General features: G+C 43.3%; 2 protein-coding genes across 7 annotated transcripts in view; both read right to left on the reverse strand.

Moving 5' to 3' along the window:
- The window catches only part of LOC102926379 (aldehyde oxidase 1), a 65,523-nt gene extending 56,222 nt beyond the window's left edge, over positions 1-9,301 (reverse strand). The window contains exons 1-3 of one of the 2 annotated variants that reach the window (XM_076550348.1): positions 8,901-9,301; positions 4,947-5,004; positions 3,146-3,242 (exon numbers count right to left, since the gene is read on the reverse strand). In XM_076550348.1, the coding sequence (XP_076406463.1) occupies positions 3,146-3,242; positions 4,947-5,004; positions 8,901-8,942 (197 nt within the window). In that variant the 5' untranslated portion in view covers positions 8,943-9,301. Of the gene's footprint in view, positions 1-3,145; positions 3,243-4,946; positions 5,005-6,625; positions 7,088-8,900 lie in introns of those variants that run through there. The other variant, XM_076550349.1, reaches the window with a different exon arrangement.
- A 4,167-nt stretch (positions 9,302-13,468) lies between these two features.
- Positions 13,469-25,027, reverse strand: part of Sgo2 (shugoshin 2) — a 34,177-nt gene continuing 22,618 nt past the window's right edge. For all 5 annotated transcript variants that reach the window (XM_015994037.3, XM_006975119.4, XM_076550351.1 and 2 more), the window contains one exon: positions 13,469-13,816. In XM_015994037.3, the coding sequence (XP_015849523.1) occupies positions 13,801-13,816 (16 nt within the window). In that variant the 3' untranslated portion in view covers positions 13,469-13,800. The remainder of the gene's footprint in view (positions 13,817-25,027) is intronic.

Consider the following 25,027-nt stretch of genomic DNA (forward strand, 5'->3'; position numbering starts at 1 on the left):
CTAAACAAGGAGAAACACCATTTTGTCAAACAAAACTATATGTTTTCAAAACATTATAATGTCTATTATTTTAAAAGGCTCGGGGAAATGGGATTCCTTCCACTCATGAGAGTGTAAATGCACTCTCTCGGAGTTCTTCCGGGAGACAGTTGATTTGGAAGACATAAAAATCACTTTAAAATGAACATTCTTTAACTCTGCAAGTACACCTCTGTCGCTGTGCCATAAGCAAATGGTCATGGACATAAACGCTATCTGTAAGAAAGGTTTGTTGATGAATGCTTAAAAATAATTCCCTATTTGGGGGTTTGTTTTGACGCTTCAAAGTGATGTAACACACAAAGCTATTACATTGACTTTATTCTTTGAAAGACTTTCATGAAAATTCAAGAAAAATTAGGATGTTCAAGCAATATATGAAGTTTGCTTCCATTTGTTAAAAATAAGGGACTGAAAAGATAACACTTATTGATAAGTAAACATAAATACTGGGTGACGAACTATGTGCCAGGCGGAACTGCAGGCATTGGGATTCACCAGCGACCAGAGACAAGTCAACCCCAGCAAAGTGTGCATTCTAGGTGAGGGGAGATAGACAACTCTCAAGTCCATCGAGGCAGTAAGAAGTACTGAAAACAAATGAATGGAGGGGGCTGTGAATAAATGAATGGGGACTTAAAAATAAGTGAATGGAGGGGACTGCAGATAAATGAATGGGGACTATGAATAAGTGAATACAGGGCACGGTGAATAAATGAATGGAAGGGACAGTGAATAAATGAATGGAGGGGAAGAGAATGAACTTGTGTGGATAATCAGGGAGGAGTAGCACTATTAATGCTTCTGCTAAAATCTAGATGATCTGAAGGAGTTCAACATGAAAGGCAGACAGAGCACATGCGTGGGTCCTGAAGTGTTGAGCTCAGATGTCTACAAAGAGGAGGAGACAGAAGGAAAGTCTGTGAGAGTGAAGCACAGGGAACATGGGAGAAGGTCGGTAGCCAAGGCTAGACCCAGGCAGGTCCCAGGGAGCAAGTGACAGGGCTTCCCAGTGAAGGTGAACTTGAACATTGGCCTAAATGTGCCCAACCACAGAGTTTAAAGGTAACAAATCATAAGACATCTTGCTTTAAAATCAGAATAAGCCAGAAAAGCTACAAAATCACATTTAAAGAATTCCTCTCCTCAGGAGCTGATGACAGTTGATGGCTGCTGGAGGAAGGCGAGTCAGGTTCCTTCAGGGTGTGGTTCGTGGAGAGTGACCATGCTCCAGTAGATGACCGCACACCCGTGAGTACATGAGCAGCACAGACTGAACTCCGCAGGTTGTGAAAAAGAATAGGAGTTGGGAGTGGGGTGTACCCAGAAGGAAGGAGGAGAAGAGGGGGTGAATATGATGGAGATAAACTGTATACATGTATGACATTCTGAAAAATTCAAAACATTGTATATATGTACATATATTTAAAATGTATACATTGAAAACATTTTATATATATAAATGAAGTATATGTGTGTGTATATATATGTGTGTGTGTGTATATATATATATAAAATCTCATACTGAGTGCATGGTGAAGCTTAAAAACCCTACACGCTATTAAGTGTCAAATCTTAATAAGAGAGAAGATATATGAACGGTTGTTCTCAGCCCTAAGATTCAGTTGCTGTGTTTCTGAAATGTAAGGAAAATGAAGAGTCCTCCTTGTGCAAGAGTAAGAAGAAACCAGAGTGACTGTCAGCAAACCATGAGTGGTCACACGTGGGCGGATATAATGGGTTAATGCACAAAGCCGGACTCTTCCCCACCAGTGCACACTGGGAGCTCAGCTGGAGGGGTAGTAGCTCAGAGAGGAGGTGAGGAAGGAGCTGGAGGAGATTCCCCAGGCTCCCAAACCAAGAGGCTCATGATGGGCAGAACTGAGAGGAAACGCTAAGCTTTCACTGAATAGAATGTCATCATTACCCTTTAGGGGCTAAGAATAAGGCAGCATGGAGGCCAAAGATCTCCTGAAGCATTGACGGTAAGAGAGGAGACCGGAGACAACTTCCAGAATCCTAAACATCTGGCAGCCAGGCTGGGAAGCAGGCAGAGGTTCCCCAGGTTTCCCAGGGAATGTAAGCACAGCATAGCCCTGGTGCTGCTCAGATCCTAGACCTCATCTGGAGTGTGGGGAATGGGGGAGAGCGGTTTAACCTGTGCATAAGTGGAGTCCCAGAAGAAGAGGGGAGAGAGACTGGAACGGATAAATACGTGAAACAATGATGCGGTGAAGAGAAATACAGCGTGTAAACGAAATAGGAAACCACAGGTGGATTTCAGTAGGAGAGCGATGCCGTCTAATTCCTTCTTGAAGCGGAGCTCTCTGGCTTACAGATGGAGGATGCATGTACGGGAGCAAGGAGATGTGAGTAGGCTCTAAATACACACGTGTGGTCATGGCCTTATTCTCCATTGTCATTTCATAGCAGCCTTCCTTCTGTGGTGGAATACTAGTTGAAGATGTGTGACATTCATTTAGGCTGTGGAGTATTTGTTTAATGATGCAAAGATGTGTTGTGTTCTTTTATGTTGCATTTGTTTAACTCTGTAAAGCTGTGTTACTTTGCCTGTCTAGTAAAGAGCTGAATGGCCAAGAGCTAGGCAGGAGAGAGGGATATGCGGAGAGAATAAATAGAAGGAGAAATCTAGGCTCCAGAGAAGAGGGGAGAGGAGTGAGCAAAGGAGGAGAGGAGAATGCCAGAGGCCAGCCACTCAGCCACACAGCCAGCCACTGAGTAAGAAGGAAAGAAAGAGATATAGAACAACTAAAGGTAAAAAATCCAGAGGCAGAACATAGTTAAAGAGAAATGGGGTGATTTAAGTTAGAAAAGGTGGCTTAGAAACAAGCCAAGCTAAAGGCCAGGCGTTCATAAGTAAGAGTAAGTCTCCATGTGCTTATTTGGGAATTGGGTGGTAGGCCCCCAAAGAGTCAAAAAAAAAAAAAAAACAAAACCTGCAAACTCTTTGCTGGGGGTAATTTTTCCAATCTATTCATGTTCTTGTTTATCATTGAATCCTCAGTGCTCAGCATAGGAACTGAAGGAGGAAAATAAAGTTGAGAACTGCAAAGTTCACTCATAGCTGGACTCGGTGGCGAGGTACCTGATCGTCTTGGTGCTGGGGTTGTATCGTGACACCATCACTGTGCAGGCCCCACAGCCTCCTCCTCCGCAGCCGTACTTTGTCCCCGTGAGTCGGACTGGAGGCAATTGAGTTAAAGAGAACGTTTCTTTCCAGAGCAGCCCTGGCTTAGGCTGCCACACCAGCACAGACACGCCCAGGAAAGTTCAATGTGGATTCATTCACCAATGGCTGCTGTTTCAGGCTTGTATTTTCCAGCTCCCTTTTGTGCGTTACAGGCTGCACCCACCCTGTGTATGAAGCCGGAACACAGGCTGCCAAAAATAGGGCCAGACTGAAGAAAAGTCTATGCATGTAAGTATTTTGAGAATTTGCAGGTGGGAGTGCACTGTATATTTGCCTTCATTGTTATGTAGGTCTTGGAGGAAATGCACAAAATGTTATATTATAAATACTTTATGAAATATCTGTGTCACACTAGAAACACAGTAAGTTATTTGTCTGCATCTTGTCAGCTGAAACTTCTAACTGTTCCCTCAAATCTCTTCTATCATCATCATTATCATCATCATCATCATTATATTTTTTGGTGTTTGAGACAGGGTTTCTCTGTGTAACAGCTCTGGCTATCCTGGAACTCACTCTGTAGCCCAGACTGGCCTTGAACTCACGGAGCTCATCCTGCCTCTGCCACCCAAGTGCAGGGATTAAAGGCGTGCACCCATTTTTCATTTACTCTCAGGAGATTTCAATGTTTTCTTTTTCCAATGGCATAACCGTCAGTCAGTGAAGATGAAGTATACATATTGTCTGTTAATTCTAGAGGATGCTTAATTAATGCTTTTAACATCCTTCTCTTTACTTCCCCTTGCTTGCTTCTCCATCTCATAGCACTCAATTAGTGATACAGCAGAGGTTAAGAGAACACGCTGACACACTCATTCAAACACACACACTCACATACTCAAATATGCCACTCACACACTCAAATACATCACAAAATTACACTTAACTCTCACACATCCATACACTCATTATTTCCACATATACTCAAACACTCATACACACACACACTCAAACCCCCACACATACACACATAAGGACAGTATTTCTCACACAACTCATATACTCTTGTACACATGCACATTCACATATACACATTCACAGACCCTCTCACTAAAATGCTCTCTCTCTCACAAACCCAGTCACACATACATATACTCATTTAGGCACACTCATGCACACATACTCATAGGCCTAAATTCACACACTTAAAAACTCTTGCACATTCCCACAAACTCTTATACACAAAGACTCTTGCGAACACTTTTACACACACTCTCAGAGGCTCACCAATACACACACACACACACACACACACACACACACACACACACACACGAGAGGCTCATACACATACCTAGCACATTCTGGCATACATTCACACTCATTCACATTTACATGCATGCACACATTCACATACTCACTCTCACTCAAACACACACTCTCGCACAGTCACACACAAAACACTTACAGATCCACTCATGCACACAACACTCATAGACATACCTAAATATCTTACATCTCAAACACATACACCAAGACTCACACTTGTCCACACACTTACATCCCTCACAAATTCACACACAAGAACATATACATATACACTCAAGACATGCTATAGACTTCAGATACATGCACTCACAATTTCACACACATATGCTCTCACAGATTCCCACTCCCACAAACTCTTACACACAAACACAGACCCTCACAGGCTCATGCACAAACACACACACTCACAGCACACAGCAAAGGATACGGTTCTTCCTCAGGTATGGTAGCAGCATCATTTCGGGATCCACATGTTTTTCTACCACCTGTGCAAGAGAAACATAGGCATGCACACACGGACAAGAGCTGGTGTGATGTTATGTTCACACTGGTAGGACCCTGCTGGTTCCAGAGAAATGCATCTGTGATGTGCAAGCATCAACATCAAAATAAAAGTATAGATCTCCATCCCTGACTGTTCCTGGTCCGGAATCATCACTGTTCCCTAAGGCTGTGGCAGTTTCCACTCACAGGAACACTAGTGACTCTGTCCAGCTTCCCCTAGAAGGACACTGGGAGAGAACAGAGCGGGGGGGGGGGGGGGGGGGGTTGGGGGGTTGGGGGGGGGGTTGGGGAGGAAGAGAAACAGAACAGACAGAGGAGCTGCTGGCCGAGCAGGGTGTCTGAAAGATGGATGCAGCTAACTTAAAAGACATGTTTGCCAAGTAGACCATAACCAGCCATGTCCCCACATACCCAAACCAAAGCAGCAAATGCATGTGCCAAGTCAGGCAAGGCTGTGCAGCTAGGCACACTTAAGCAACTGGGCTGACAGAGTCAGGGGCAGGAACTGAAACATGGTGGATGGTCCTGGTTCCCTGGAATCCTGCTTTCTCTATTTTGATTAAAATTTTAAAAATTAATGTTTTAGACATGCATGTGTTGCACAGACATATGTGTAAGCAAAGCACCCATACACATAAAATAAAATTTGAATTGAATGTTTTAAGTTAGCACATAAAGTAATGGGTTCATGGCATTTTTACTTTGTTGTTATTCATTTCCTCCCCACTGAGGTTCCCCAGCTGGTTCCCTCGTCTGTTTTCATGTCCCGTGCATTTGAGGTTCCTTTGGCGTTCACGGAACAGACAGAAGCATGGCTTGCTTCATCTATTCATAAACCTTAACCATCTTTCTCCACGTTGAGGTACTTTGTCCCTCTGGGAAGGAAGGCAGAGAAGGCACGCATCCAGAGCTGACTCCTCCCCTGCAACTTTATCCAGGCCCTCGCAGGACAAAGCAAATCTGTTTGAGGAACGTGTAATACGGGAGAGGATGCGGCATGTGAGCATGCGCACGTGTACACACACACACACACACACACACACACACACCCCTTCCATAGGATAAGTCTGGCTCTCAAACCAACTTCAAGTTAATTCATTGAGTTTCCTCTCTTCCTCTTTTCCCCAGCCAGCTCACAGCCTGACTCTCTGCCAGGACATCTAAGGTTTGAAACCTGGGTTATATCTAACTTTTTCTTTCTTTCCACCCACGGCAATCCGTGTCACCAAGTTCTGCTCCTTGAGTGTCTGAAGACGCTTCTCCGCTACGCTGCCACCGCCAGCATGGGCCGTTATCATCCGGAGCCTGCACAATTATAACGGCTGTCTCCTAGGTCTCTCTGCTTCTACTCTGCCACCCACAAGCCTTGCCTGCACGAGAGACCCCCTGAAAACACTGGTCTGATCGTCCTGTGCACCGGCCATGCCATGTAGGGAATTCCTGAACCTGCCAGACACTTGTTATGACCCTCTCTTCCACCCTGGACTCAAACTTTCTTGGAGAGGAACCAATTTCCGTGAATTAATACCCGAGTCCCTGTTTTGAGAACTTCAAACTCCTGGCAGCGCGTCTTCCATAAACATCCCCTGCACACTGACTTACGCCACTTGAACTCAGGCAGTGCGTGGACGCTTAACTTTCATTGTGTTTGCATTCGGCCTAACTCTCGTGCAGAGCAAAAAGCCACAGCCAAAGGCCTGCCGTGCAGGTCACCAGAGCACCCTGAAGGGGTTCCAGGAGTCCTCGAAAAGGCAGATCTGAGTCCCAGAAGTCTGGCTTTTCACGGGGCCCTTCTCGCCAATGGCTTCTCATGCTTCTCGGAACACCCCCTCACTTGCTGATCAGTGTTGAAATACACGCTTCACTAAAATTGGGAGGGGCAAGATTGGGAGGGAAAAGCTGACACGATGTTTGTTTGTTTTTTGTGGGGTCGGGGGATCATTTCAAAAACTTAACCAGTCTTTCTAGAGTCTTCTTTACAAACGATCACAGAACATTTGATCCCAGGACCAGGTCCAAGGCACCTGGAGGTCCCCAGCGGTGCCAGCGGAGAGGGGGGGGGGCCTAAGAGAGAGGAAGTAAGCCTTCAGATAAGAAAGGCTCCTTTATTCTTAACAATCAACAAAACATAAAGCTGCACTACTCATTAAAAACTCCGGTTTGGAAGCAGGGCAGGGAGAACGAGGGAGACATCAGACTCAATATGGCTGCGGCCTCACGGAACTAAACTCCCAGCATCACCTATAAGGCTGGACTCCGGCTGCTGGCCACTTCTCCAGCCCCAGCAGTTTATTCTCTGAGCATGTAAATAATCTCCTGCCCCAGGACATTTGCACCGGGGATTTCTCTGCCCGAAAAATCCTTTCCTCATATGTATGCTTGGTCACTTCATCCTGGACACTGCTCCAATGACCCCGGCTCTGCAAGGCCAAAACATCCCCTTCATCTACCCCATCAGATCCTGTCCATCTCACTTCGCTTTCACTCTCTCCGTCTATTTATATGCGTGTTAGCTGTTACCCCAGGACGTGCCAATTCCACACCAGCAGGGGCCTCGGCATTTCTATGGTTTGCTGTATCCCATAAGCCCAAACACAGTTTGGCATATGTCAGGCTGTTAATAAAAACGCGGATTGAATATTCATGATCACTCCTTACTCAGTAAGTAGCATTGCCCCTCCCCCTTAGTAAAGGAGTGACCCTCCTCCATCAGGCAGTGTGGGTGAGTGGTGAGCGGCAGATGTGAAAGCAGATGTGAAAGGAAGTCGCTGCTTGTTTACGAAGGACAGAAGACTCATGTGATTATTCTGTTATGCAAGAGGAAACAGGAAGGAGGGAGACAACCATTTCACCCCATGGGCCTGGCTCACCCTCACACTGGTCCTGTGGGGCCCTAATGGTGCCCATTTAGGATCCATCTTATCCCATGGGAGGCCCATAAAGCAGGGACACACAAGCTTTTTACGGGGGGACTCGTATAATTTGAGAGACCGTGTTCTTCAAGAAAACACGTTACAAAACCACAGCTGTGTGAATCAACTCACGGCCTCAGAACCGGCCTCCCACAGGAAGGGTCTGGTGCTAACTAAACCTTCCTTGGCTTCCTGAGAGCCAGCCAGGGCCAGCCAGGGCTCTGTTTGTCCACAGCCAGAGGCAGGGGCCACAGGTGGATCCAAACGGAGGAGCCCCGCCACTGAGAACCACCCCGAGAAAACGCTATCAGTTTATACTGAGAACACACTGAGCAAGCAAGGTCATTGCCCAGACCTCGGCTTTAAATGATGCCCAGGGGCTTCGCTGTGCAGGAGCAACAGGCTTGGCTTGGAACAGCCAGCAAGGTCTTCAGAGCCACAGCACACACACAAATAAAACAAAACAGAACCCCACAGCCAGCAGGGAGCCTGGTTCTGGCAAGCTCTGCTGTCCCAGGAAGTTGCTTTGACTTCACGAAGTCAACAACTTCATCTGAGAAATGACGGGGTAGCTTGAATCTGGGTACTGCTCACCCAGACAAGCTGAGAACTGAGGCTGTCTATTCAAATGTGCTGGAAGATGTTATTAGCCGGGGCTTTGAGGGTGGGAAGGTCTGGATTCACGGTGCCGGATGGGTTAAGAACAGAGCTCTTTCCCTTGCTGTTTGAGGAGGGGTGGGCTTGCATATCCCATTAGGATGGGAAGGCCAGGGAATGGGGATGTTGGGAAGGGAGGGGGACCCTGGAATTCAGGCAATTCTGAAACTCGCCCTTAGTCTCCTACGCGCAGGTAGTGACGCACGACATCCCATGTCAAGGTCTCGGGGAAAGCGGGGCGCAGGATCGGAAGGGGCCAGGGACTGATGCAGGGGCCTGCCCTGCCTGGGCAGCCCGCGGGCGCTCACCTTGCGGCCATTCACGAAGAAGAGCAGCTGCGGGGGATCCATGACGCCCAAGGTCCCTAGCAGGTCCTCAGCAGTGCCCGCCCCAGCGGAGAATAAATTGCCTGAGGCAGCGGGGAGGGGCTTGCCTGAGTCTCAGGCTTCCGCCCGCCCAGAAACTTCTGGAAGAACCAGTGCCGCCCAGTTCCTAACAGAAAACTGTCCAGACACCTGTCCACTGTGCCAAGCGGGAGGGGCACCGCAATCTTTTGGCATCGGTGGGATGGCTCAGGAGGTCCCAGGTCATTGCTTTGGTAGCTAACTGGTGCCAATGCTTGCTTATTCGAATTGGCTTCCAGTTCGTTTGGACCCTCTCCGCTTGTTCAGGGGGAGGTCAGGCTGCCTGGACTGCTGAGTCACGTCCCCTGTGCCCTTAGGAGCAAATAACCATGCTTATTTACTTGGGAAATACCTACATACTTGAAACCTGCGCTCAGAAAGCAACTTTTTGGCTCTCTTTTTATATTATAAAACTTGGCAAATCTCGAATGAGATCAAACTAATTTTCAGACCTCGTTTCACTTGGTATGCCTTCCTAGATTATATTGTTCATGCAAACACATTATTCCCGACACACACACACACACACACACACACACACACACACACACACACACACACACACACACACCTTTGTAAACCAGGCTGGCCTCAGATCGCCGCCTGCCTCTGCCTCCTGAGTGCTGGGCTACACATTTTCTTTGTGAAAACTGGCCATTTGTTCATCGGAGAGAATAACCCACATCTCCACAACTCCAGGAAGTCACAACTTGAGTGGTAAGTGATTAACATTTCCTGCCTTCCTGGGTGTCTCCAAGCAAATTTCATACGAAGTGTTTTACCCCTAAATGTGTCAGTAGACACAAAGCATATGCACACACACTTTCCTTCCCTTCCCCACCCCTCCCCTCCCCTCCCCTTTCCTTCCTTAAAGGTGTGTGCCACCATATCTGGCATACTTTTTTTTTTGCGGGGGGGGGGGGGGGGGGTTACTTTGTTTAACTTGAGCTCGGGAGATGGCTCAGAGGTTAAGGGCTTCCAGAAGCCTGAGACTAGAACAAACCTGTTTTTTTTTTTTTAATAAACTATCCAGTGTTGGGCTTTCTGTCACAGCAATAGTGAACAGAGCTAGAATCAATTGTACCATTTCCCTGACGCCAACAATCTTGATTGCAAAATCTTAAAGTAGAGGCTGGAGAGATGGCTCAGTGGTTAAGAGCACTTGTTACTCTAAGAGGACTGGGGTTCAATTCCCAAGCCCCACAGTCATCCTTAACTCCAGTTCCAGGGAAGCAGATTTCCTTCTGATGTCCCAGGGCCCCAGGCATGCACATCACACACACACACACACACACACACACACACACACACACACACACCAATAAAACCTGTGGGCATTCAAGGCTTCCTACCCATGCAGCACATTCTGCTGAAGATGCAAACTGAAAATCTTTCCTATGCCAGTTATCCTTTTCTCGGTCACCAACTTAGTGAAAAGGTACTTTCAGTTCACAGGGTTTCCAAATAACCTGCCGTCCAGTGGCAGTTGTTCAGATTTTTGTTGTTGTTGTGGTGGTGGTGGTGGTATGCAATGTTTTTGCTGCTCATTTGTTATTACAAACCATGGCACCCTGACATTTGTCTAAGAGAATTTTTGATAGTTTCCCAAAAGTGGGATCGTAGAAACAAATAGTAGATGGATATGCAAATTTTCTAGATATTGTCAAAATCTTTCCTATGAGCTTTTATTATTTTGCTTGCTTCCAGCAATGTGCAAGAACCAAATGTGCTAGCCAAGGGAAGGGGCTGGGTTACTAAAACCTAGGTATCTGGGAAAGCTCAGAGGGACACCACGGCTCAGTCTTTGTCAGTATCTCTGGAGGGGTTATTTCAGAGGGGTGTGAGGAGGAGTCTTGTGAAGAGGCCGGCCATGACCTCTGATGGAGGTGCACCACTCCAGACTGGGCCATTGGGCTGATTCCGGGAGTGCTGAAGCAAGCTGGCAACTGGACCAACGGGTACTGTTGTGCAACATGCCATCACCAGGGTGAAGCCGGCAAACGGTGTCGGCTTTTAGGAAGGAGCAAGTGACGTCCCTTCGCCCTTTGTTCTGTTTTCTCCTCTGGTGACCCCTGTAAAATGAGGTCAGCTAGCGAAGAACAGAAATGTTTAGTCCTGATGTCATAAGCGAAGTGTAAAGTTAAGAGTGGAGATGATGGCTGGCATGTATTAAAAAGTGGAGTTTGGATTTCAAGTGGCTCCCGCTCGTAACTTCCAGCCGCTGGGAGTGTTTGAAGCCAGCAAAACCCAAGGCTTCAGTGTCCACGAATGCACGGGTGTTTTCATCATGTCGGTGCTAGTCCTAGACCACCGTGCTGTCGCGGCTATCCTTCACTCCAGCGGGCTCCACGCCAGCTGACCAGTGTCGTCACACCGAGGAACCAGAGAGCCGGGCTCATGCTCTAGCCTTGGAGCTTTTTGGTTTGTTTTTTGTTTTTAAAGATTTATTTATTATGTATACAGTGTTCTGCCTGCAGGAAAGAAGAGGGCACCAGATCTCACTACAGATGGTTGTCAGCCACCCTGTGGGTGCTGGGAATTGAACTCAGGACCTCTGGAAGAGCATCCAGTGGTGCTCTTAACCTCTGAGCCATCTCTCCAGCCTGTCTTGGGAGTGTGTGTGTGTGTGTGTGAGGAGTCCTCTAAATTCCACTCTTTCTGTCTCTTGCCTCAGAGATGTGTGGAAGCTTCCTAGAGTCACTTCTGTGGTACTCCAGGCGCTGCCCCCCCCCCCCCCCCCCCCCGCCCACACCTCCTCATTCTTTAGACTACAGCAAACAGTAATTATGAATTTTATCTCTTGGTTGGATGCTAATCAAATTTCAGTGCCAAGCAGCATTGGACAAAGTCAGTACCAACTGAGATTTAAAACAAAACAACAACAACAACAACAACAAAAAAAAAAAACAAAAAAAAAACCCACTCAAATACTAACAGTTTATGCTGCAATGTGATCCTAAATGGGCTTTCCAGGTGTTACCCCACCACTTTCTCAGGAGAGGCATTCTCACGGAAACTGGGAACAAGACGAAGATGCCATTTTTACCACTGGCAAACATTTTAAGGAAACAGACATGTGATTTAGATAAGAAAAGTAATCAAGGAAAATAAAAACTCTTCAGTTTCAGTTGCTTTAACTTTAAAACTCATTAACTTTGGAGATCATACGCTTGAGTAATACTAGCTTAGCTGTAGATGAAGGTGCCTAAAGTTTTAAAACTGTATCTGTTATTTCTCCCTGTTTCCCAAGAAAAGATGCCATTGTTAATGGCTAACTATTCCTAAGAAAAGGTTCCCAAGTTCACTAATCAGTAACTTTCCTCTAGGTTTAAACAGGTGCATGTTACCTGGTCTTCAGATAAGCCAAACTAAGGGCCAAGCACTTGCCAGTCTTGTTACCCCAGGTGGATTAATGGTTAACTTGCAATGAAGTGTTTACCTGGAATCATTTGACTAGGAGTGCTCCCCATAGGCTTACGTTCTCAATATTTGGCTCCCTACAGCTTGCGGCACAAGTAGGATTATCCCTTAAAATTATAAGAAAGGAATTGAAATGTGCCTGGAAATGGGCTAGAGAGACGGATCAGTTCATGCTCTTACAGAGACCCTAGTTCAGTTCCTAGCACCCACGGCAGATGGCTCACAGCCTCTTAGCCTAGCTCCAGGGGATCCAGTGCACTCTTGTGGATTCCTCGGGCTCCTGTACTCACTTGTGCATATATATACCCACATGATTCAGAGAAGAGAGAAGGCAGGCCATTAAGTAAGCCCGGCATCCTTACCTAAGGGGACTGATGAGATGGCACAGTGGGTAAGAGCATGTGCTGCTCTTCCAGAGGACTCGAGCTTAGTTCCCAGCACCCACAAATACACATATATTCTAAAAAACGAAAATTTAAATAAGTTCTGGAAAACTAGGGTATTAGCTACTTTTCTGGTTGCAGGAACAAATACCTGATAAAGATAACTTAAGTGAGTAAGGGTTTATTCAGTTTGCAGTGTGAAGGGGTCGAATCCACCACGATGGAGAAGGCACGGACGGCAGCAGGAAGGAGGCAGCTGATCCCATCTCACCCACAAAGGTGAGGAAAGTCAGGAAACAAAGATCCACGCTGTGCCCAGCTCGCTTTCTCCCCTTCATTCACGTATGACCCCAGGCAGTGGGATGGTGCTGCTCTTCCCACTCTCATTCGTCTAGAAAGCTGCTCACGACATGTCCAGAGCCCGTCTCCTCTGTGATCCTGGATCCTGCAGATATTAACCGCCACAGCTCCCACTGCCTGAGCCGTAAGATTACATACAGCTGAAGTGATTCAAAAGGCCGACACCTAAAAAGTATTTCGAAAAGCAGAATGCCAAGGGGAAACGACAACAGGACAGATGATTTCAAACCTTCTTTGATCTTCATGTATACCCAAGGGGCTCAAAAGCAAAAAACAAGATATCCTGGTATACAAGGTAACCAATGCAAAAGTGTTTACTGATACATTTTATTTGGTAAAAGGAAAATAGTTAACAGTTAAATGATACCCAGTAGAAATTTAAATTAACAAGTTATGTAATGACCAATGTTTTTTTTTTTTTAAAAAAAGTTTGCTATTTGAAATATGGCGATTTTGTGCACATACACCTCAATGTAAGAATAGACAAAGCAATAATCCATGAGAGCCCCCCAAAATAAAAAACAGAAAACGTCTTCATGTAAAAACCAAACAGAATACTTCATGTTTTACGTCTTGATCCTAATTATGCTTCTGTTCTTTTTGTGCTTTGAGAACCAGAAAAACTAGGATCCATATCTACTTCATCGTCTCATCTTGCTGCAAGAGGAAAGAAAAAGCAAGATTAGTAACACTCACTCCAAGCTAATCATTTTTTCTGTGAAGACTGAGAAGACAATCATTTCCAGTAAGCGGTTCCCTTAAATCACAGCCGTCACGTGGATGAGGGAGGCCCTGGGTTTCTGAGTTTTTAGCACCCATGGTTGTACTCCTAAGAACAAACATTACTTGGGTTTATCTACAGTAGGTCTCTTTAGCCCAAAGAAACCACACTGTGTGTTGTGATATTTTGTTTGTGTTCTGACAAATCAAGTTTGCCTGGAGACCAGAGTGTGGAGCTAGCCACTAGTTAACCTTAGAGGCCAGGCAGTGGTGGCACACACCTTTCCTCCCAGCACTTGGGAGGAGGAAACAGGAATATAAGGTGGGTGGAGACAGATCTCGGCTTCCCATTCGGTCTGAAGATTTGTAGAGGTAAGAAGTCTCTAGCGGCTGCTGCTCTGCTTCTCTGACCTTTCAGCTTTCACCCTAATATCTGACTCTGGGTTTTTATTGTTAAGATTAAATAGATTCAGCAACACTGTGGGTTTTTCTGGGACTTGTTATTTTCATTCAACATCTTGGTTACCTTCAAGCCTCCCCCAGCTGGAACCCCAGGCACTCACTTCATCTCGACTGCTGCAGCAGTTGTTTCTGCGGGAACCTCAGACCCTCCTGTGTGGGCTGAGGTCTAAGGCTGCCTGTCTTGTCTCCTGTGAGCTAGTTGTTTACTTCCCTCAGAACATTAGCTGTGGAAAATACGTGAGGCCTGAGACGGAGGCATCTTCCTCCAGAAAAGACTGACTTTGCTTCTTACAAGAAAAGGAAACTACAGTTCATCCTCAATTCCAAGTCTACACTTTCCAAATAGTACAGATTTCAGCTGAAATTGGAATAAGGGCTTGGTTTTTATTATAAATTCTCAGAATGTTTGTTCTAAGTTCAGGACCAGAGTTATTTTCAAGGGCTGAAAAAGGCCAGTGGGAATTTATTTTTAGTTTGCTGCTCTTCTGAGATAGTTCAGCTTTATTGAAAGAATCTGCATTAGACTTCATTTCAGCCAAGCCCTGGGATGTCCATTCTGCCCCAGGATCATAAGGCTTCCCTAGCTAGACAAGCACCTTCAGACAAAAGCCAGCTCCTGCTCCACCTACCTCTTTAAAGGGGTTCCTTCTCACCTCTTTCTGAGCCGAGTCTTTTTTTTATATTAGCTAAGAGGTACATTCAGTTTACTTTTTCCTTTCAGTATTTCACTGGCCATTCTTATTTTCTCAGAAGGAGGGCTGACCATCCTCCACAGTGCTCCAGGTGGTGGTCTATCTCTTCTCTACATTGTGTGCGCATGCCCATACACAGATGTAAGGTGTGTGTGTTTCTGGATGAAATGTACGTGTACAGTTTCAAACTGACAAGGCAGAAAGGCTAGCAGGAGAACAGGATTCCTCCTCTTCTGTAACTCTTCTCCAGAGCCAGAGACACTAACACTCTGAGAAACTGGACTTGATAAAAACTTTTAAACAAAAATCACAGTATACTTCAGTAAAAATACTGAATGAGACAACCCAGCTGTCACTTTCTTCTTTCAGTTTTGGTTTGGAAACAGAATACTGCAGATGTGTCCATTTCAAGAGACACTCGCACGCGTAAGGACTAGAATACAGGAGTCATCAGGAAGATGAAACAAATATAATTTAAAAATATTGACCTTTTAAGATGCAAAGCATTGAAGATCAAAAGAAGGCATTTTAACAGTAAAATCCATAATCCACGGTGAACATATAATCATGATTTTTATATTAAATCATAGAGCAATTATCTTTCTGAAACAAAGACTAGACAGAGTAGACAGACGGGGCATAGCAAACACATAGACTTCACCGCAGCACTTTTAGTTTAAGAAAGACGGGTCAGAGAGAAAACAGGAGACGAGGACAGAGTAAACCTAGGGAAAGTACCCCCAGAAATGCAAATGAACAGTACCAAGGTAATATTTCCCACCTGCTATTGGCACAAATTAAAAAAAAAACCAGTACATTCCGTTAGGGTTGCAGGGTGCTCTCCTGGAGGGCTGCTGGGAATGCGCACTGGTACCGGCAAAGAGAAGCAGTATGTATGCCTGAACCTCACGGGTTTATGAAACCATCTAATCTTTATATATCAATCCAGGTGGTAAAGTGGTTCTAATGGGAATATGGGATAATAATTATGAAATTATGTACTAGAATTGAACAAACGAGTAAGTATTTTCAGATAATGAGAACCAGGCTTCTCACTGATTGAGAAATCACAAACTAAGCAAAGGGGACCGCTAAAATGAACCCTGTGGTACTGAATTAAAATTAGAGGTACTAGAACAACTCATATATCACAGTTTTATTATACACACAGTATATACGGAAACATAAAAGTATATATCTATGTGGATGTTGTATAACAGTTTCCTCTGATACTAGAACATTCCATCCTGTGGGTTCCTTAAACAGGAAGGTAAATAACTCAAAATTGCTTTAGGAAGTCCCTGAAACTGACCAGATTCACTAGAGCAGTGGTTTTCAACCTGTGTGCCACAACCCCTTGGGGGTGGGGGTCAAATGGCCCTTTCACAGGGGTCACCTAAGACCACTGGACAACACAGATATTTACATTGCAATTCATAACAGTAGCAAAATTACAGTTATGAAGTAGCAATGAAAATAATTTTATGGTTGGGGTCACCACAACATGAGGAACTGTTTAAAGGGTCACAGCATCAGGAAAGTTGAGAACCACCACACTAGAGTAAGCAATAAAAGCTGAGAGTCTCCCTCAGATGGAAGTAAGCTAGGCTTTGAAGAAGACTCTTAGATAAGCCAAGCTGCAAAGAAGACTCAGAGACCAGACCAGCTTCCTGGAAGAGTTGTAGACTGGAGTCGCTTAGAAGGGACACTCTCCAACCTGGTGAGAAGCCTGCAGGCTGTGCAGTGAGCTCCAGGTTCCCATGCTGTGTGAGCTGTCACCCATGCTGGGGTGGGCATTGGTGACGCAGTTGTCTTTGAGTCATTTCTGCTCCAGTAAGTAACCCCTCACCCACATTCCTGTAAGTCACCCCAATGAAACTCATTGGTTCACCAAGTTGGACTTTGGTGGTGTCCATCTGTTGTGGGTTCCTATCTGATGTGAATAGATGTGTGTACCACATACCCCAGGAAAACTTTTGTCACATAATAGTGGGTTAGTGCACATACACAGGCTTCCTAGTGCTGTCTGCGAGAGGGCCCAACTATAACCCCTACCATAGACGACTTCAACAAGGACACCACCTACAACCCCCACCCACCGGCACTCATGCCTTTGATTCAGTCCTTCCAGTTGACTATGGGCAGGAGCAGGAACTTTGTGTCTAACTAATAAAGTGACAAGGGGGAGAGATCACTCACTTCCGAGAGCACATTTCATTATAAAACACCATCTCTCTAGAGGGCTTCGCTATAGATCTTTCTACAGCTGGCTTTGAACAAGCAGCCTTGTTGTGGGGGGGGGGGGGTGGGGGGGGGGTGGGGGCGGCTCACGTGGCAAGGAAGTGAAGACAATCTATGGCCAATATCAAGAAGAGGAAATTCCACCAACACTGTCTGCTAGGAAAGCCTCTAGAACCAGCTTCTCTGACACCCTGAGTGTAGTATTATGAAGCCCTAAGCAAAACATGAATTAAGCCATGCCTACAGTCTGAGGAATAATAAATAGGTGCTTTTTGTGAGTGACTAGATTTATGGTAATACTGCGTAGAAATAGTTGGGTGGTACTACATAATGTTAGCCATGAACATAGAGCCCAGATTCTGGTTGCTAAACATAATTTTACAGTCAAGGAAATCAGAATTCCTGAAGAAGCATCTGAGTCCAGGGCCAGGGCAGGAAAAACACTATGATGACCCGAGAACATCTGTGGTGTGAGAAAGTAATGAAATGTCAGAAGAGCATGAAGTCTTGTTGAAGGAAGTCAGAATCTATTCTGAAGGGGCTCCTAATACCAAAGCTGGATCACTTGAATAAAGAAGTAAAGATAGACAGTACTGGATTTTCAACTAGAATATGACATGAGGCTATTAGTTTACATCACTGTGTCAATAAAAGGTGCAAATTAGGAGAGATAGACTACAGACTCTTAATGACTTTCAAAGATTATTTGGAGATATTTCTCATCTACGAACTATTGTTGGGGTTAAAAATGATGAACTGACTAATTTGTTCAAAACCTTAGAAGGTGACAAGGACTTAAATAGTCCAAGAGAATTATCACCTGAAGCTGAGAAAGAATTGGCCTTGGTAGAAAAGAAAGTACATGAAGGGCACGTGGATCGTATTGATCCAAAGCTGGATTGCATTTTGGTTATTTTACCTTCTAGGCATTCTCCTACTGGAATATTAATGCAGAGGGAAGATATTATATTGGAATGGATATTTTTACCAAATAAACCAAATAAAAAATTAAAAACTTATGGGGAAAAAATCTGACTTGATTTACAAAGGAAAATTGAGACTTCGTCAATTAGCAGGAATAGACCCAGCAGAAATTGTCGTACCTTTAACTAAGGAGGACATTGAAAAATTATGGACAGAAAGTGAACCTTGGCAAAGAGCTTGCAGTAATTTTTTGGGAGAAATTAACAGCAAATATCCCAAAAGCAACAGAATTGATTTTATAAAGAGAGCTGATTGGATCTTGCCTCGAATTGTACGGCAAAAACCCATATCTGGAGTTTGTACATTTTATACAGATGCCAACAAACAAGGAAAGGCAGGTTACAAATCAGAAAATTTAAGTAAAGTAGTTCAAAGTCCTTATAATTCAGTGCAAAAATCAGAATTGTATGCTATTCTGTTGGTATTAATGGATTTTTCAGAACCTCTCCACATAGTAACTGACTCTCAGTATGCTGAAAGAGTGGTATTACATATTGAGACTGCAGAATTTATCCCTGATGCTTCAGAATTAACTTCACTATTTATTCAATTACAAGGTACAATCAGGAAAAGGAGTCATCCTTTATATATAACTCACATCCGATCTCATACTGGTCTGCCAGGCCCTTTAGCACAAGGCAATGATGAGATTGATAAATTATTGATAGGAAATGTGCTAGAGGCCTCAGAATTTCATAAAAACATCATGTCAATAGTAAAGGTTTAAAAAAGGATTTTTCCATAACCTGGCAACAAGCCAAAGAAATAGTAAAGAAATGTCCTACTTGTTCCTTCTATAATCAAATGCCATTGCCAGCAGGATGTAACCCAAAGGGTACTCAGAGGAATGAAATCTGGCAGATGGACGTGTTTCACTTTGCAGAATTTGGAAAATTGAAATATGTACACCACACTATCGATACTTATTCAGGATTTCAATGGGCAACTGCTCTGAGTTCTGAAAAAGCTGATTCTGTAATCACTCATTTGCTAGAAGTTATGGCCATCATGGGTATACCTGCACAAATCAAAACTGACAATGCTCCATCATATGTCTCTGTTAAAATGAAACAGTTTTTTGCTTATTACAAAATAAAGCATATTACAGGTATACCACATAATCCTACAGGTCAAGCAGTTATAGAAAGATCAAACAGAACTATAAAGGATATGCTAAATAAACAGAAAGGAGTAACAAAAACCCCCAGAAATAGACTGCATAATGCTCTATTAACTTTGAATTTTCTGAATGCCAATGAGAAAGGAACAACAGCTGCATAGAGACATTGGATAATAGAAAAAACTACAGAATTAAATCAGCCTATATACTTTAAGGATGTGCTGACCTCAGAATGGAAACCAGGGTATGTATTACGTTGGGGACGAGGTTTTGCTTTTGTTTCTACAGGAGAAGATAAGCTGTGGGTACCATCAAAATTGATAAAGGTTCGATTTGAACAAGAGAAACCTCTTAATTAGAGGAGATGATAGTTCATCAACTAGCATGAACATCCAATTTAAACTAACTTGTACCAGTAACACATGCCTTTTCATTTAATCAGATAATAACTTGCCAAAAGGGAACATCCCCAAAATTAGTCTTGGGGAAAGGTTTTTGTTTTTTGTCTTTTAGGAGAATGAAGGTTAAGGAATCTGAAAAACACAAGACAAATGAGACAATTGAAGAAAAGGGACAAATCATCTATTCCAGGAAACAGAGTGAAACGGCGTATATAATCTAAAAAAAAAAAAAAAAAAATATGTCTTCTTAAATGTTTGTTTCTGCTTTTCTCTAAAGATTTAACACTATTGGTCTTCTAATAGTCCCAGTTCAATTAAAATTTAAAGCTGACTTTGGAGTTGGAGAATGGCTCTCTCCTTCTTTAAACTCAAGCATGTTGTTAAAAGGAAAATACAAACTCCCTGTATCATGCCAGAATAAAAGAGCCATTTTCTGCTATGGGACAGGACAAAAGCCAAATTAATTAAGGGACTATTCTATTACTAATCTCAACTCTTTGATTCTATTCTGATTCTTTAAACTTTTCTTAAAGTATAAATTTTATATCAAAATTTACAAGATTAATATATATATACATTTTAAACTTTGTTAAGATATGAATGGTCATATAGAGTACTAACTAATTCTAGAAAAAAGGCTTCAATTAGCTGCATATATATGTCTTTGTGTTCGAGTCTCTTATCAGTTTTCTGCAGGAAATCACGGCCAGGCCTAACATCAACTGAAATCTCCGGGAAGAAGATGGGGCCCCACAACAACAACAACAATTCCACGTGGACAATAATAATATCACTAAGCTGACAAACATCATCTACAGATCAGCTTTGAACTACAAGGTGCTCAGAGCAATTTTGAGATGAGTAGCTGAGATGATTCAGTCTCAAAGACTACTTGCATAAGGACTTGAGATAAACCCTGAACTTTGGCTTTATACACAGACTAGATAATAACGAAGGATATAGTTACCTTTCCTAGAATTTAACAATTAACCTAAAATTTTTCTTTCAGGATAAAGATAACTTCACCCATACCCAGCAGGAAGCAATTTTAAGAATGACGCCCACATTCCCAAAGAGGTGGTGTGGGGCGGGTGGTTTTTTTTGGTTTTTTTAATGGGTTTTGGGTCTGGGATAATTTTCATTATTTAGGGGGGTAGGTTACAAGTTGTTGTCAAGGGTTAGGAAAAAGGCTAAGCAAAGGAGATTAGATTTAAGGTTCTTGTTTAAAAAAAAAAAGAAAGAAAGAAAGAAAAGAAAAGAAAAGAAAAAGACAATTACTAGTTTTAAATACTTTACATTATTACCAACTATTAGGATATAAAGAAATGAAAGTTAGTAGTTAGACATTACAATAGAAATTGTAGTCATATTAGATATGTTTTAAAAATTGAGCAGATATATTTTAGACAGGTCATCTTCAAACTCTTCAGAGATCTACCGAATATGGCATTTAAAATGTTTTAATAACTTAGAAATTTTTCTTTTTTGAGACATGTCGGCTCCTGGCAGTACCAATTTACTTCAGAGAAAAAATGGGCATTGAAGAAACTGCATATGGAGTTAACTTTCATTGTGGCAAAAGTTAGCCACTGGACAACAAAGTATCCTCAAATCAACAGGACAAAATGGACAGACAGAACACGAAACAAAGGACTACTGATTCTTGCCAAAACAAGTGTGGTTATGGCTTTATCAGAAGGCATCTTCTGAGGCCAGGACAATATGGCACCATCCCTGAAGTGGCCTTCACAATCCGGAAAAGGTACAGTGCCCTTTTCTTCGAAGGCAGCTGAACAGGCAGTGGGCCGATGGCTTCTGTTGTGCAATGGAACAGCAACTGAAAGCTCACCACGCCTCTCAATAGTAGACTGGCATTTAATAGAGGGATGTGGAGAAGAAGGGGATGCTGAGATGAAGCCATATATACACAGCCAAGAAGAATGGACAGCTGAATTCAAAAAACTGTCAACAATTTCCAGAATTTAAAATCCTGAATCATGACAGGACACTAGTGGAATTCAGGTGTTTCTGGTACATGAACTGCTCTCACCCAATGTGAGGTTGAACTGTTGACCTTGTGTACAACCAACTTCACAAATGAGTCTGTCAGATACGATAAGCCTATAGGCTGAAGATGATGCCCCAACACTGCGAAGAAACCTCAGGTGACTGTCCAGGCAGCTGGCTGTTTCTGTCAACTCACAAAATTTTTGGAAGTTGCTTTTGTGCACTTCCTGTTTTTATTTTTATTAGCTAATATTATTTCCTTCTTGGGTCTCTGAGGGAGTTGAAGATTAGTTAGTTATAGTTGAAGATTAATTAGGATACAAAGTGAATTAGATACATTTTGGACTTACTAAAATAGGATAGATAAGGGAATTATTTTCTCTGATTTGTCAAATACAAATGGACTAGACATCGTTTAGGTATTTGTTACTTGTATATATTGTATATAGTTATTGTACTTTTGTATATAGTTTTTCTTTTGTTAGTTATAACCTTTTGCCTTTTTTCTTTTTTTTTTTTTTTTTTTTTTTTTTTTTTTTTTTTTTTTTTTTTTTGGTTTTTCGAGACAGGGTTTCTCTGCGTAGCTTTGCGCCTTTCCTGGAGCTCACTTGGTAGCCCAGGCTGGCCTCGAACTCACAGAGATCCACCTGGCTCTGCCTCCCGAGTGCTGGGATTAAAGGCGTGCGCCACCACCGCCCGGCACCTTTTTTCTTTTTATTAAAATAGAAAAGGGGAAATATGGTGATATTTTATTTGTACTGAAATGTGATTTTAATTTTATGTTAATAAATAAAGTTGCCCTGGGGTCAGAGCTATTAGAGCCATAGCAAGAGCGTGGTGGTTAGAAGAGCTAGGTAGATTTCTGTGTGTTCAGGGATACAGCCAGTATTGGAGACATACGCCTTTAAGACCTGGAGGGCGGTACTTACAGGCAGTGATGAGGCAGTCATGTGGTTGGTTTACAACCAATGAGAAGGCAGAACAGAAAGACTATTTAAACACAGACAAACAGGAAGTAGCTCTCTCTCGGGGAAGCTAGGAGCACTGCAGGAGGTAAGATTTTATCTCTGAGCTCTGACCTCTCGGCTTTCTCTTTTACATTGGCTCTGTATTTCTTATTTTAATAAGACGATTAGTTACATCTACATTTCCTCACAGAGGCAGTAAAACATGAAGTCAGTAATGGTCTCACGCCTCACACTGGTACTGATTTCAAGCAAAAGCTACTAATAAATACTGAAATCACTAAGGAAAAATTTGAGGAACATGATATGTAGACTCAAAGTATCTCCCCCAATCTTTAAGGAAAAGATAAGATTTTCCCATGGGAAAGCCAGGGGAAGCACAGGAGCCAAGAGACCGAGGTCAGCCTTCGTCATGGCAGTGAGACAGACTAATAAAATGAACCCTGGTATGTCGCAGCGAGGATGCCTCCTTCACGTGAAATTCACTAAAAATGCATAACCGGGGGAAAAAAGTTAAAAAAATCCCAAATCTCAATTTGTGGATATTCTACAAAATAACTGATCTGTAATCCTCAAGATGTCATGAGAGGAAGAAGGACTAGGGAACTGACAGGTGTGACGAAGTTAAGGAGACACCAAAGCTAACCCTAACGCAGGGCTCTGACTGGTACTCTACTGCAGAGAAGAGCCATGTGCAGCACACAACTGGCCTCTGATGTACATGCAAAGACGCTTAACATTAACATTGTTCATCAGAACCACGCCAAGATACAACTTCATAAAGAGGCTGGAATCACAGAGCTGAACAAGCAGAGTAAAAAGAAACCGGATTCTAATACGGAGTTGGTAGTCATGTAAAACAGTCTAGCACCTTACACAATTCCAATCCTGAGTGTAAGCTCAGAGAGAGATTAAAACATGGTCATGCAAAAATTTACACGTGAGCTTTCAGACCGACATCACTCATGACAGCAGGAACAAGCGGGAAGAGAAATGAAAAAACAAAAGTCAAGTACAATCACGGTAACTGAATAAAGCAAAATTGTGGTCTATTCATGCAGTAAAATGCTGGTTAATATAGAAAGGAGTGAATCTACCACATGGATGAACCCAGAAAACACCGTGCAACGGAATAAGTCAGTCACAATGACTAGATACAATTATGCTCTTAAATGTCTAGAACAAAGGTATCTACAACTAGGAGGAGGTATGGGAACGCAGGACTTCTTCCTTAGGTAAAGAACTGTTCCAGAATTGATGGTGGTAGTGGCTGTACATATCTGTGAAAGGGTTTCTTTGGTGGTGTTCGGAACTGACTCTTGGTACTTGTATATAACAGGCAAGGGCCTATCTACTGAACTATGTATGCCCTGCATCCTTTATCTGTGAAGATTTAAAACCCACGGTTCTATACACTTTAAAATGGGGAAGTAGATAGTCTGTCCCCAAAAGGCATACTGTCCATCTCCAGAAAGCTGCGCTGTAAAAGCCCGTGGTCCTTTCTTTCCCCTTCTGCCCTCCTCCCCTGTAGTACTGCCATCTGCTGACCACTGCTGGGAAATGCCTGCCCAAATCAGCAAGGTTTATAAAAGGGGCAAGCATGGAAGTAATGCAAAGGACAGTGTGTGATCGTTTTCTCTAGCTTGCAGAAAATGTTGGTATACAATATGATTTCTTTTGAGAATTTTAAGAAAAAACTGATTTTTATGAGATAGGCTACTTGACTTAACCTTAAAAACATGAGATGTTTTTAAAAAACATGAGATTTTTTTAAACAAAACAATGTAAAGTCAGTGGGTTATTTTTATGGTAATCAAGGAAATGTGAATAGATCAGTTATTAGAAGAGAATAAGAATTTATTGATAGTTTTGTGAACTAAAGCCTCATGCATGCAGGGCAAGCTATCCTGAGCTATAACCCTAGTCCTGCCTAATCCTACTGTGGTAACTTTGTTAAGAAATTCGTGAGTGTGTGAGTGTGAATGTGTGTGTGTGTGTGTGTGTGTGTGTGTGTGTGTGTGTGTGTGTGTGTAGAGGCCAGAGGTCAATGTCAAGATGTCTTCCTTAGCTGATTCTCTCAGAGTTAGGGTCTCTCACTGAACCAGAACTCTCAGATTTGGCTAGACTGGCTGGCCAGCAAGCTCCAGGGACCCTGCTATCTCCCCATCTCCAGTACTGGGGTTACAGGTTCATGTGGCTAGGCCTGACTCGTACATGACTTTTGGGGATCTGAACTCAGGTTCCCATGTTTGTTCAAGCACTTTACTGATTAAGCT

Source organism: Peromyscus maniculatus, chromosome 13 (assembly GCF_049852395.1).
Source record: "Peromyscus maniculatus bairdii isolate BWxNUB_F1_BW_parent chromosome 13, HU_Pman_BW_mat_3.1, whole genome shotgun sequence".
Taxonomy (NCBI): domain Eukaryota; kingdom Metazoa; phylum Chordata; class Mammalia; order Rodentia; family Cricetidae; genus Peromyscus; species Peromyscus maniculatus.